Source organism: Xenopus tropicalis, chromosome 9, assembly GCF_000004195.4.
Source record: "Xenopus tropicalis strain Nigerian chromosome 9, UCB_Xtro_10.0, whole genome shotgun sequence".
NCBI classification, from domain to species: Eukaryota; Metazoa; Chordata; class Amphibia; order Anura; family Pipidae; genus Xenopus; species Xenopus tropicalis.
In genome coordinates this window covers 24,913,104-24,926,352 of record NC_030685.2, presented here as the reverse complement: position 1 = coordinate 24,926,352, position 13,249 = coordinate 24,913,104, and the positions used below count along the sequence as shown (strand labels likewise).

Genomic DNA, 13,249 nt, shown 5'->3' with positions numbered 1-13,249 from the left:
CATACTCTATGGGGGCATTTACTAACGTTCGTATTTTACTTTTTTTCACGATTTGTATTTTATGCGCAAAAATACAATTTTGTTGCAGAAAAAAACAAATTTTTTTGCTGTTTATTATGTGCCAAAACCGTGATGAATCCGAAAGTAAAAATACCCCATCTAAAAGGTGCAGATGTCATGTAGCACATTTATAATAAATGCTTGGAGTTGTAGTGCCACAACTTGCCGTTTATCCAACCCTGGATAGGAACATTCCCCCCCCCCATACAGATATATGCTTAATGGCAGCTGTACCTTTTCAATTGGCTAATTTTTCTTTGGTTCGTAATTATACAGGTTTTTTTTTGTGAGGTTTTTATTTGTCTGTCAGAATGAAAAAGTTGCGTTTTTTTTTTCTTTTTAGTTCATGCTTTTTAAAAAGGCTATTTTAAAAAATTACTTGGCATTCATAATTTCAGAGAAAATGAGTTTTTTCGTTGTTTCAAAAACCTCTAAAACAAAAATGAGAACCCAGGGCAGACAGGGTGGGGGTATGGAGTAGTCCATGCTGCCGTAGGTTCCAGTATTCAAAGAAAGTACTCGTCAACAGGTAACAGGCCCCGTGCTGGCTGTAGCACCACTCCCTCAATATGCACCTACGCCAGTAGAATGTTCTTTGGTTTAGCACTGGTGCCGGGACATGCTGGCCACCTCACCCCCTTTTGTGCGCATGTGAGCCAAAAACAAAGATGTGGGACAATGGGACAAATGACAAGCAGGCAGTTGGGGGACAAGGGCCCAGACTAAGGGTAAGCGACAGACAAGGTATGTGGCTAGTGCCCCCACCACCACAGTTGCCCCCTAGGTAAATTTCTTCTGCCTACCCCTCGTTCCGGCCCTGTTTAGCAGACACTCCAGTACTCTTAGTCGATTAAAAAAAATAATAATTTATTTAAAATGTTGCAGAACAACTGTACAAATAAAATAATGGATTTGAATTCATATATTCAGTGTTCTTGTCACTATTTTGCAATATACATATTCACAGCACATTCATTTGTTCAGATTCCAAAACATCAATTCAGACACTTGCTAAACAGCACTTCCTGTGCTGAGCTCATCTCCATTATCTGTCAAAGCAAGCATATGGTGCATTAGTATATATTTATACATATATATCCACTGATATCAACTTTGAAGAAAGTTTAAGCCTAATATCTCAATAACACCCCTAGTTAACATATTTTAGGTCACATATTTATGAAGCATGTGCAATGTGCAAAGTATCATTTTTGGTTGCAAACTGACCCTTTTTTTTAACATTAATGCATAAATTCCCTCACCTAATCACAGGTGTCCACTGCAACTCACCTACAATACGGACTCCATTTTAGTGGCCACTTTTCATGTATCGCATGGAATTTGCAGCTCCCAGTTTTTAGAGCTGGGATGGTATCTCTTCAGGTGTGCAAATGACCATAAATGTCAATATTGACACTGCAATTTGATTTGATTGGAACAAGCCATGGAAGCAACCCAGCAGGTGAACACTGAAAGTACTGCTAGATCCAGGCTGGTGATAGTTCCAGGGTTCCCTTGGATCTATAAGATGCGCTGGTGCTCAATATAAGTTGCTAGGAGCAAATATGACAAGTACCGGTATAAATAGTATGCCCTAATGCACCCTAAATGTTGCATTCACTCCAGCACTTGTGTCATAAATGCACCCTCATTTCTCTACTTTTTCCACTTATAGATGGGCATACATTATAAGATCTGTTCATTTGTTGAGGTCGCCATTTTTTTCCTCGATATGCCCACCTAAGGTGGGTGATATTGTTCAAAAACAATAGTTTAGAGTAGACCTAGGGGCTGATTTACTAAGACACGATTTCGAATCCGAATTGGAAAAATTCCGATTGGAAACGAACATTTTGCGACTTTTTTGTATTTTTTGCGATTTTTTCGGCGTCTTTACGTTAACACTTGCGCGCAAAGTCGCGCCTTTTTCGTAGCGTTAAAACTTAAAAGGCGCGACATTTCGCGCAAGTTTTAACGCTACGAAAAAATCGCGACTTTGCGCAACTTTCGTAATGGCTACGAAAAACTCGCGTTTTTATGCAAAAACCGTAAAGACGCCGAAAAACACGCGTTTTTACGCAAAAATCGTAAAGACGCCGAAAAAAATCGCAAAATTACCGATCATTACGAAAAAAACGCAATCAGACGCATTCGGCCCGTTCGTGGGTTAGTAAATGTGCCCCCTAGGGTCAAATGCTTACATTACAATAAAGGGGATACACGGTGTTGGAGAAAGGACCGCATCAATAGGCCAGTGTGGCTTTCCATCCGATGGGAATATTAAGCCTGTCCAATCGACATCTGGTCAATTGTTGTCAATATATTGGTAGGGGAGGTTTGTTGGAGGCAGGCCTGAACAGCAAATGCCAAAAGAGCTGCTGAAATATGCCATAGACAGTCACCACTGGTGGTGGGCTGTTTGGGCCTCTGTGTACTTGGAATGCCAGGACCCCATACATGGGCAGATAAGCTGCCAAATCGGTCTGAAGGACCTGAATCAGCAGCTAAATCTACCTATGTATGACCACTTTAAGGTGGCCATACACGGGTATATGGTGCCCTATAAATAAATACACATTTAATAATGAATGCTGCCTACCACAGAGCCTGCTGCCTTCCAGAGATACATCTTTAGAGCTCAGTTTCTGTTTTTCTTCTATAAGCGATCTGTTGGAAAATGACACATAAAAACTCTGAAGGGATTAAGTTTTTATAGTGCATAATTGAATTTGTTTTTTAAAGATTTTATTATAACAACAGAGAGAAAAGGCAAGAAAAGAGAGGGGTGAGGCTAAGGTAACAATTATGGATGTACAGGATTGAGAGTTTTCCATATTCAAAGACTTTATATGTTCAGCCACGTGCCCCATATGGCAATGAATTTCTCCAGACCCCTCTTGCTAGGTAAGTCAGTTTCTGGCTAGCAAGGGCATCATTTCTAATTTTTAATGAAACAAGTGACATGAGATATTTACCTGAAGGATCTTGCTTGTGTTACAAATTGTCGAGCCTTGTTTATTTCTCTGGCGAGTCTTTTTAAATCGTCTCCTTCAAATACTGGCAGGACAGGGTCCTTGGGAAAAACACAACATTTTGGTTTATATGTTAAAATACAAAAAACCTCATACTTGTATATACTTTAGAACATGGTCTGCCTATTAGTAATAACAGGATAAGTGCAAGTACATGCAGTTTTTAAAACCCCAGCAGCTAAAAGCAGCTGGAGAGCTGCTCAAAAAAATATCACTGTCTACATCATACAAGTTTTTAAAAAGAAAACCGACTTAGTAATAAAAAGAAAAAAACAAACAAACAAATATACATACATCTTCATCTGTGAAGCCTTCAGTCAGCATTCGGTGCGCCACATAGTGTCCATCCCTATCTCCATGACAGGAATGGAAGCGCCCGCCAGATAGAGAAGCCAGAGTGCGCAGAAATTCATTTCCACCTCTAAAATGAACAAGGTACAAGGTCTATTGATACACTGCATTGGTAGATATTTAGGTTATAAATAAAACTTACTGAATAACTAGATAATACTGTACCTCTCAGAGGGGTTAAAAGAAATTGTGTGCACTTTGGGCTTATGAGATTTTATAAGGCTTTCGGTCTGCAAAAGATGGTAACTGGTGTCTGGCTTTCCATCAGTTAGGAGATATAGGCCTTGCACATCTGCAAATTCAAACCCTCGCTGAAACGAAACAATGGAGAAAATGGAATAGGTTTTCTGTGACTAAATGAATAAGCTTTTACATAAAGAAGCTCTCTGAAGCAGAGGTCTTCATTCACTACTTGAAGCTGATAAATTTGTAACATGATCCAGAGTTAAGCTTGCTGTTCATGAATAGTTCTACCAACTGATTGAACAAGGGGTGTAGCTAGGGCTAGGGGTCCAGGTGCATTAACTGGTCCACCCTCCTTACTGTATTTATATCCTGAGTGAACAATAGTTTCCCCAACCCTCTATTCACCCATATACATTAATACCTGCATTAAAAATTGTGAAAAAAGTAGAGATGCAACAAATCCACTAATTTGGGATTGGGCCAAACCCTGAACCAATCACAAGGGGTTAAAATTTTCAACTTCCATGTTCATGTGATGAAAAGTCACACGATTTTTAAGGAATTCTGTCATGATTTTTATGGTGTAATTTTTATTTCTAAATTACATTGTTTACATAGCAAATAATTCACTCCATTTTAAATTTTATTCTTGAACCAACAAATGTATTTTTTTAGTTGTAACTGGTGTGTAGGCGCCATCTCAGTGCATTGTGCCTGAGTCTGAGCATTCAGAAGGAGCCAGTGCTACGCATTAGAACTGCTTTCAGATAAGCTACTGTTTCTCCTACTCCTATGTAATTGGAGGAGTCCCAAGCCAGACTTGGATTTCTTACTATTGAGTGCTATTCTGATACCTACTGGGAGCTGCTATCTTGCTGGGAGGGGGTTGATATTACTCCAACTTGCAGCTCAGCAGTAAAATGTGACTGAAGTTTATCAGAGCACAGGTTACATTGCTGTGGCACCCAAGGAAATGAAGAATATGGCTAGCCCCATGTGAAATTTCAAAATTAAAAAATGGATAAAAAAAAATACTATTTTTGACCAGGCCAAAATTAAAAGATGGAGGGTTGAATTGAAATGGCAATCTTTACTAGAGTAAAAGTAATATGCAGTTTGCAAACCTGTAAAGCATGGAAAATGCATGTGTTGCCTTGAGGAATTAGACTGGCTAGCCATTGTACGGCATCCTGGCAAGCTTCATCTGTGGCCAACACTAAACACTCTTGCCAGCAGTCTATGCTTTCTGAAAAGCTGATCATGTTAAACCTGTGAAGCAAAAGAGCAGAAACAACATTAGAACTATAATTAGAAGAAAAGGAGATTTTGTGATAACTCACCGTTAAATCCTTTTCTCTTAGGACGTCTGTGGGACACAGGGACCATGGGTATAGTATCTACCAGCAGGAAACAGGACACTAGAATAGGAAGAAGAGGAAGAAGCCCCTCCTCCCTGCTACTATACCCCCCGTCACTTCCTGAGTGAGCCAGTTTTGTCAACAAGATAACAGACAGTAGAACCGAGCTATATTAGTATATACAGAAAAAACTCCCCAAGGGGATCGCTTCAGGGGGGGAAGCCCTGTGTCCCACAGACGTCCTAAGAGAAAAGGATTTAACGGTGAGTTATCACAAAATCTCCTTTTCTCTTACAGGTGTCTGTGGGACACAGGGACCATGGGGACATACCAAAGCTGTCCCGTTTAGAGAAGGGTGGGAGAAGCGGTTTTAGGCAACTGAGGCATGTGGTACCTTTCTCCCGAATGAGAGGGAATGTTGCAATATTGAGTTTGCGAAATTTGGTAGGGAGTGGATGGAGGACCACGTAGCAGTGCTGCAGACCTGATCTGCTTAGGCCCAAGGGTTGCTAACACCCCTAGAGGAAGGGGCCTTAATGCTGAGAGGTGGTGACTTCCCTCTGGCAGTGTATGCACCGTGGATGGCCACCCTAGTCCGACGGGTAGTGGTCCCGTGAACCCTCCTGGGACCCAGCAAGCAGGTGGAAGAGGATGCCGACTGACGTATGTCCTAGGTAAGGTAAGAGATTCAGGGCCCGGACTGGTCAAGGAAGTGCCGGGCCATTTCGTTGGAGAAGATGGTAGAGGACAAGATGCAAAGGGATGTCCTAGTTGATGCGGAGGAACCACCCTGGAAACGAGATGGGAAGGGTACTTGGGACCCCTCCATCCGCATGTCAGGCCAGGTAGGGCTGCTGATGGGAGAACGAAATAGGGTCCCAGGGGGAACCTGGGATGAGGAAGAACGGGGTAGCCCTCAGGCCCCCTGTGAAGGGTGGCTATATCAGGTAGTAGCCAGTCGTCGTTGAAGAGGGCAGGCAGAGAAGAGATCTGAGGTTTAAGGGATCCCAGAAAGGACCCTTATCCAGACATTGAGGAGGCCATGGGCCGCGTAAGCAAGGGAAAAACCTGAATGAAGAACCGGAATCGCACAGTCCTTCAAGTTTCTGAGAGTACTGGTTCTTGGGCTGCCATCTTGGGTTGGAGGACGGGTGAAAGGAGCCCCTGCACTTGGGTGCTGGGAACATAATGGCCCGGCTGAAATTTTCAGGGAGACTGGAGTGGAGTGACGGGTCAAACCCTGACTGGGAATGAGGGAAGGTGCCGGAATCTGACTTCCTGAAGTCCATTGTCTGAGAATTTGGCCCTCCTGGCCGGGGTGGCCACCGGAATACGGTGTGTGTCTCCAGCTCGAATCTTTCCTAGGGAGCCTGAGGAAAGGGAGGATCAATAATGTGGTTTGAAGTCCCCATGGCCGTTCGGACAACTGCCGTTAGGACTGGGGAGTCACAATGCCTGAAGATGAATTGTGGACCTGCGGTTCAGGCCAAGGCCATGAGGACCACCTCTGGGAGACCCCAACGGTCACTATGCCCGGGCGCTTTGGAACCTAGGGGTTGTCTCCTGGATCCAGTTGTTGCTGCCTAAGCGTTCGGCTGTGCGGAACTAGGAGGTCCGGGACGGGGACTGTCGATGGCCAGGCCTGTCATTCTGCCCAACTGCGGTTATGGTTGAATACCTGGAGGGCTTGTGAACTCCACCTTCCGCCTTGGTAATAGACAGATTATCACGGAGGTATTGTGTGACTGGATAGGGCGGCCTGGTCTCCTAGGAGGTTAAGGATAGCCAGACGGGCTGTCCGGATTTCCCGAGTGAAGATCGGGTGCCGTATTCCTGGGGCTGAACAGGACCCCTGAGTCAAGGCTGATGAGATGGTTCAAACCACTCTGCGAGTAACTTCTGTGTGAATGGGAACCGTGCGATAAGACTGCGTCTGAATCCAGTAATCGCATGGATAGGGTGCGAACAAGACAGCGTGTCAGAAGATCATGCTGAGCGCCAGTTTGAGTCTGGAGGGGAGAACGGTAACTTGGAGATTCCTGACCATAAGTGTAGTACTTCCAGTTGATGCCATGAGGATGGGCGCTTTGATGACCAATGTCGCTGAAAGTCTGTTGGGACTCCGTCTGAGCAACGGAGAAAGGAGACGTTTCAGGCCCAGTTCCGGATGAAGGGGTCCGTTCGGCTCTGGGACAGGGGTTGGTGAAATGGGGACCTCGGGGCTCCTAGCCTGAGGGTACTGGCCGATGATGGCAAGGAATACTGTCATTAGAGACAGTCCTGAGATGTTCGGGAAAACCCGGTTGAAGAACTGGGCAAGATCTCGAGACAGTAGTACAGGGCTACTGTCTTGCACGTCCTGAAAGGATGGGGCCTGTCTCCTGCAGGAGCGTGGCTTTCTTAGGGGATTGCCGATGGGTTAGGTTGATTACCTGCCCGGGGTACTGGGATCAGAACCGAACCAGGGGCCTAACCGAGGTGTTCTGAGAGGATAAGCTCTGGGAAGGAAGCCCCGGAGCCTTTGGTAAGGGTAATGCCCCCCTCAAGGGGAGGGCCTGGTCTTCGGTTGTGTAGGAGAGGTGCCCTTCTCCTGTGAGGCTTGTCGGAGTTTCTTATAAGGATCTGGTCCAGACAAGGACCTGCCGTGGGAAACACGGGGGTGAGCGACTGAACAAGGTTCTCTGACCAAGGTCAGAGCCCCGTGAATGGCAGGCTGCTACAGAGAGTCGGGAATGGCTGATCACTATTGCTAGCTCAAAAGGGTGCTTCGTAGGGTACTCCTTGGCGAGCCCGAGTTGGGTATGAGAGCTGTAGTTCCTTGGAGCCGGAGTGGAAGGCCTGGGTCCCCCGGGCTGAGGACACAACAGTACGCCAACTGTCTGCAGCTGACGAGCAGGAGGATCTAAGGAGTCCCAATCGTAGAGAGTTAGGAACTGGAAGAGGTGTGATCTAGGAAGGTGCGGCCACAGAGAGAGAGAGAGAGAGAGAGAGAGAGAGAGAGAGAGTGACCATCCTTCCCGAGAGTAGCCGTGGGAAGGAATAACGTTGGGAAGGGTCGGTTGGCCTGGAGCCATTATCAGGTGATCCAAATCAAGGTTATCCGGGCATATGTGAAAGGAATGCAAGAGAGAGAGGGGAAGGAATCCGAGCCCATAAGGTACCGACCGGCTACGACCAATGCAATGATGAAGATAGATTCTGCAGATGAACCTAGGATGTCTTCGGACTTCCTAATGTCATCGGAGGAGATTTGTCCGGAGGTTGATGAATGATCCTCCCAGCCCGAAGCATGTAGGGGATTGTGTCACTCCTCCTGGAGATGGTACACCTGAGAGATTTAGCCCAAATCAGGAATTGTACGGCCAAGCTTGACTGATATATTATCCAGGCGGCGGCCATACTCACAAGGTGAAAAACTGTGCTTGGTCGTCTTGCGCCGCTATCGGCTTAGGAGTCACCCCTGGAACTTTCAGCAGTGGCTGGCTAGAGTAGTCCTTGACTTGGGGAGAAGTCTCGACCAGGAGCTAAAAGGGGGCAAGGAATGGTAGGACGCCTGCCGCACCTGGTGTATGCTGGATATTTTCCCCTAGGACAGTAAGGTACCCCTAGAAAAAAGTGAGCCAATGCGGAATGAGGCTGATAGCGTAAGAATACCGTGACTGTGTGTAGGCAGTACGGAGCCTAGCACGGTGTCCATACCGTAGAGCGGGGGCAGTATACTGCCTCGGTGTCAGTGCGACGTGGTGCCAGGAGTAGGGTCAACACAGAACAAGTGTAGAGCTGGCCCGGAGCTAGGTGCGGAGTCGGCACAGGTTCAGGAGCGGTGCAGGCAAGGTATCAAGTGAAAACACTTGTAACGTACCGTGCCAGAAGCCTGTTAGGTACCATGTTAAGTACCAAGTTAAGTACTGTGTAAAGTACTGTGTTAATATGCGAAGGCTGTAGCCATGTGTAGAGCCAGGTATGCCAAGGCTGTAAAAGTGCGATGCCAAGTACCGAACCAAGTGCAGTGCAAGGTATGCCAAGGCTGTGTAAATATGGTGGCAAGGACCTTGCCAAGCACAGTGCCAAGGCTGTATAAGTACGGTGTGAGTACTGTGAGTATAGAGGCATGTAGGGTGCCAGGTACAGAGCCAAGGCTGCGTGAGTACAGAAGCCTGTAGGGTGCCAGGTACAGAGCCAAGGCTGTGTGAATACAGAGGCAAGTAGGGTGCCAGGTACAGAGCCAAGGCTGTGTGAGTATAGAGGCATGTAGGGTGCCAGGTACAGAGCCAAGACTGTGTGAGTACAGAGGCATGTAGGGTGCCAGGTACAGAGCCAAGGCTGTGTGATATAGAGGCATGTAGGGTGTCAGGTACAATGCCAATACAGAATAAGGATAGTTTGGCACAGGAAGAGCATAAGGGCTCGATACTACCTGAGGGAAGGCAGGCATTTGTGGCCTTTCGCTCATGCCAGGTATTTAAGGAGGGGAACGCCCCCCCCCCCCCCCCTGGAAGGGGGACCATCCGGATTGCCCTCTGCCATGGCAGTAATGCTGTCTGTGCCATTAAGAGGGACAGTACTGTCAAGCCCCACAGGGGTAAAGGTAGCCAGGGACTGTGCTAGTGTAGTAGCGCTGCCCTCAGGGTAGTTAGGATAAATGGAATTTTTTTTTTTTTTTTTTTACCAGGAATTACCCTTAAAGCTAAGGGAGGCCTGAAAGTGCGGAAACGCCTGTGCCTGAGAAGAGAGGTCCCCTGCATGCCCTGGTAACCCCCTTGGGAAACTCCTTCCCCAAGGTTGCCCCCTCCCTAGCTTCCTCCTTCCCCTTACTTGCGAATGCTGCTAGCTGTGGGTCCGTGAGAAAAGGATTTTTCTTTTCAGGATGGAGAGCGGATCAAGAAGAGAAGTCCCCTGCCGTTCCTAGGCGAGCGGTAACGCAAAAGGCGCCGACAGGAGACGCGCCAGAGGAGAATGAGCAGGCGAAATCTCGCGTGATTAGTAAGAGAGATCTCCCGCGCTAGAGGGAAAATGGCGCGGATGTCAGTGGAACGCACGGTGGAACGCAAGGATCGCAGGGGGGAAACAAGCGCTGTCGGGAGGCGAGTAAGGGAAGGAAGCTACAGAGGGAAGGCGCATAAGCAAGCAGGCAGGCAGGCAGCACGCACATATCTACCCTAACTGGTACCTGGTAAGGCTCTGGACAGCTTCTGCGCCCTGATAGTAAGGGGGGGCAGGGAGTCTGTGGTGGCCCGCTTCAGAGAAGTCTTAGTAGCCCCAGTGCCTTATGTCCCACGGAGGGGGGAGCCTTAACAGGAGTGCTCCTAGCGGAGGTCCAAAGGTCAGCCCCTGGTGCCAGACTTAGTCTGGCCGCAGATAATCTTTCAAGGTGTAACCAGGATAAATACAAGAAGGTCCTGTCTCCTTAGGGACACTAGATAAAACTGGCTCACTCAGGAAGTGACGGGGGGTATAGTAGCAGGGAGGAGGGGCTTCTTCCTCTTCTTCCTATTCTAGTGTCCTGTTTCCTGCTGGTAGATACTATACCCATGGTCCCTGTGTCCCACAGACACCTGTAAGAGAAATGTGATTTTTAGTTATTAGAGGTAACTGCTAGTTTTACAAGCTATCATTTCACTCATTCAAGTATTGTAAATGGACTGTTTGTGCCTACCTGCACTCCCCTAAAGGAACCTGCTACTAAACCTAACATGTTCCTGGAGCTGACTATAAGTACCATGTTCCCCCTGCATGCTGTCCCTATAGGCTCATATCCTACCCTTGTGCCGCCTCTTACATGGCAGGTGAAATTTGCACTCCCAATCCAGAACAACAATTGTGCCTCCGTCATTGGGAGCAAAGATTTGCACTGGACTAAAGTTGCATCATATATGCTTGAATGCCCTGTGGATAAAAATGGGCCTTTCTATAGCAAGAAAAGTGAAGCCGTGGAATCACTCCCTTAAGAAGTTACCAACAGAGCCAAGTTTGTGATAGGCATTGCATGCTGGGAAACTCTAGCCTGGGGAGATTTAGACATGAGACACTGAATGCATTGAGATCCATTCTAAGGCCCTCTATTCTCTCACTAATCCCCAAGCAAACTTCATGGTGAGAGTTCCAGAACCACAGCCAATGGTAAATAGGTTCAAGTTGCAAAATTACTTCATCCATGCTACAGAAACAGACCTAATAACAGCATTTTAACAGATATTTCCTCCTACCGAATGCTTCTTGTCCTAAGCTGTTCCCACAAAACTGATGTCAGCGCCTTTTGCAGTTCAGAGAAAAAAGGAGCCATGGAACTCGATGCATCGATTAGTATGCAGACATTTGACTCTAGAATAGTGCCGAAGACTCGACGACTTCCTGCACGGCACAGGGAAATTTATATGTACATCTATGTGGATAGAAATACTGGCAAGAGCATGCACTGCTGGTTCTGACAACATGTACACTAAACCAACACTGCAGTAGTCAGGCCTCCTCCCCTTAAGATGCCTGTTCACAAAAAGCTTTATCTGTGATTCTCCTTCTTTATTGGAGATTAGCAGGGAGCTAAATACTCAAGCATTGCTTTAATGGTGCACGTAGTCAGGACAAGCAGTGCAGAAAATAGTAAAGGACAGAAAGACACTGTTTTAAATCATTGCAAATTCAAGTTACCAGACAAAAGCCATTGCATCCGCTGAAGGTAACGACGCAGCAGTTTCTCAACCTGATCGACATATTCATCAAGCTCCTTAGGCTGGAACTGGAGGTGTCTCACTACTCCCTGTATATGGCACAGCATAGAGAATATTAACTCAGAGAAACAATAATACTGCAGAATAAAGTACTATTTTTTGGCAGATTTGTGCACTGATAAACAGCCATAGCTTCTGTTTAATAGCAGCTGCCTAATTTCAAGGAAAGGTACTTCAGGGAAGCAAAGTTAATAGGTTAATAAGAGCACTTGGCAAATGACATTGTTCAAGACTAGAGTTGCCCCTAATCTAACTATTCTCCATTTTACTCTGGCAAAGACCCGTGGAAAAAGCAGGGCAGCAGCCAAAAAAAAACAAACCAGCATGCTCTGTGGCTCTATTTCACCTTTATGCCTTGCCCTTATCTTTTATATATGAGCTTGTCTCTGTTCTACTGCCTGTGCATGCCTTACACTGTATATAAAATCATGCAAGAGACACAGCACTCACATTGACCTCTATGCTGGGGAATATGGTGCAGTATTTCGCAGAAACCTTCTTATGTAAGGTTGGCACCATTTTCTTTTGATGAGTGCAGTCTGGACCAAACATCAGCTTGGGTAGCTCCAACTTCAGCTTTTTCAAACTGTATTTTTTCAGCCACTGTTTATGAAAGATAAAAAAAACAAAACATTTACACTGGGCCATAATGTGGCTAGATATTGTGTTAACACTCCATATTGGCCAGATCTAGTTACTGAATAGAGCTGGTGTATGTATTTGCTTGTGCACCATCTCTCCTGTCTCCTGAGTGCAGAGTGATGCATTCTCTCAGTATAATGGATGTTGTAGCAGCTGACTGTGATAGGCAAAGGAAAATACAACATTTAGGGGCAGATTTATCAAAATGTGAGTTTAGAGCTTAATACATAAAAACTCACCCACGTTCTATTCATTTCAATAGGATCTTTAGAAGGGTATTTATCAATGGGTGAAAGTTAAGGTCCCCATACACGGGCCGACTATAGCTGCCGATATCGGTCCCTTGGACCGATTCGGCAGCTAATCGGCCCATGTATGGGGAGAGCAGAGCGGCCTGGCCGACCGATATCTGGCCTGAAATTGGCCAGATCTCGATCGGCCAGGTTAGAAAATCCGGTCGGATCGGGGACCGCATCGGCTCGTTGATGCGGTCCCTGATCCGACTGCCCCATTGCCGCCCACATAATCTGATCGTTTGGCCCCAGGGCCAAACGATCGGATTAATTTTTTTTTTTACCTAAATGCTCCCCGATATCGCCCACCCGTAGGTGGGGATATCGGGGGAAGATCCGCTCGCTTGGCGACATCGCTCGTGTATGGCCACCTTTAGAACTCACCACTTGATAAATCCACTTTTAAAAATCCCATAGGAATCTTACCCTTACTGTAGGATATCTGGTTAAATGCTGCAGTGTGGGACAGAAGGGGAAAGAATGCCTTAAGATGCTCAGTGCCTTAATGGAAACCAATTTGAAGCACTGAGCCTTTTTGTTTTTTTTTTCAAATGGTATAGTCCTCCTGCAGTTCTAATAACATGGTATAGCCTTACAGC

The 13,249-nt window shown here is 46.3% G+C and overlaps 1 protein-coding gene across 2 annotated transcripts in view; it reads right to left on the bottom strand.

The window, feature by feature from the left end:
• Positions 1-906: 906 nt before the first annotated feature.
• Positions 907-13,249, bottom strand: part of vwa3a (von Willebrand factor A domain containing 3A) — a 38,589-nt gene continuing 26,246 nt past the window's right edge. For both annotated transcript variants that reach the window (XM_002931981.5, XM_012971297.3), the window contains 9 exons: positions 12,166-12,318; positions 11,636-11,744; positions 11,194-11,338; positions 4,754-4,898; positions 3,609-3,754; positions 3,387-3,513; positions 3,036-3,133; positions 2,660-2,727; positions 907-1,109 (listed from right to left, as the gene is read on the bottom strand). In XM_002931981.5, the coding sequence (XP_002932027.4) occupies positions 1,072-1,109; positions 2,660-2,727; positions 3,036-3,133; positions 3,387-3,513; positions 3,609-3,754; positions 4,754-4,898; positions 11,194-11,338; positions 11,636-11,744; positions 12,166-12,318 (1,029 nt within the window). In that variant the 3' untranslated portion in view covers positions 907-1,071. The remainder of the gene's footprint in view (positions 1,110-2,659; positions 2,728-3,035; positions 3,134-3,386; positions 3,514-3,608; positions 3,755-4,753; positions 4,899-11,193; positions 11,339-11,635; positions 11,745-12,165; positions 12,319-13,249) is intronic.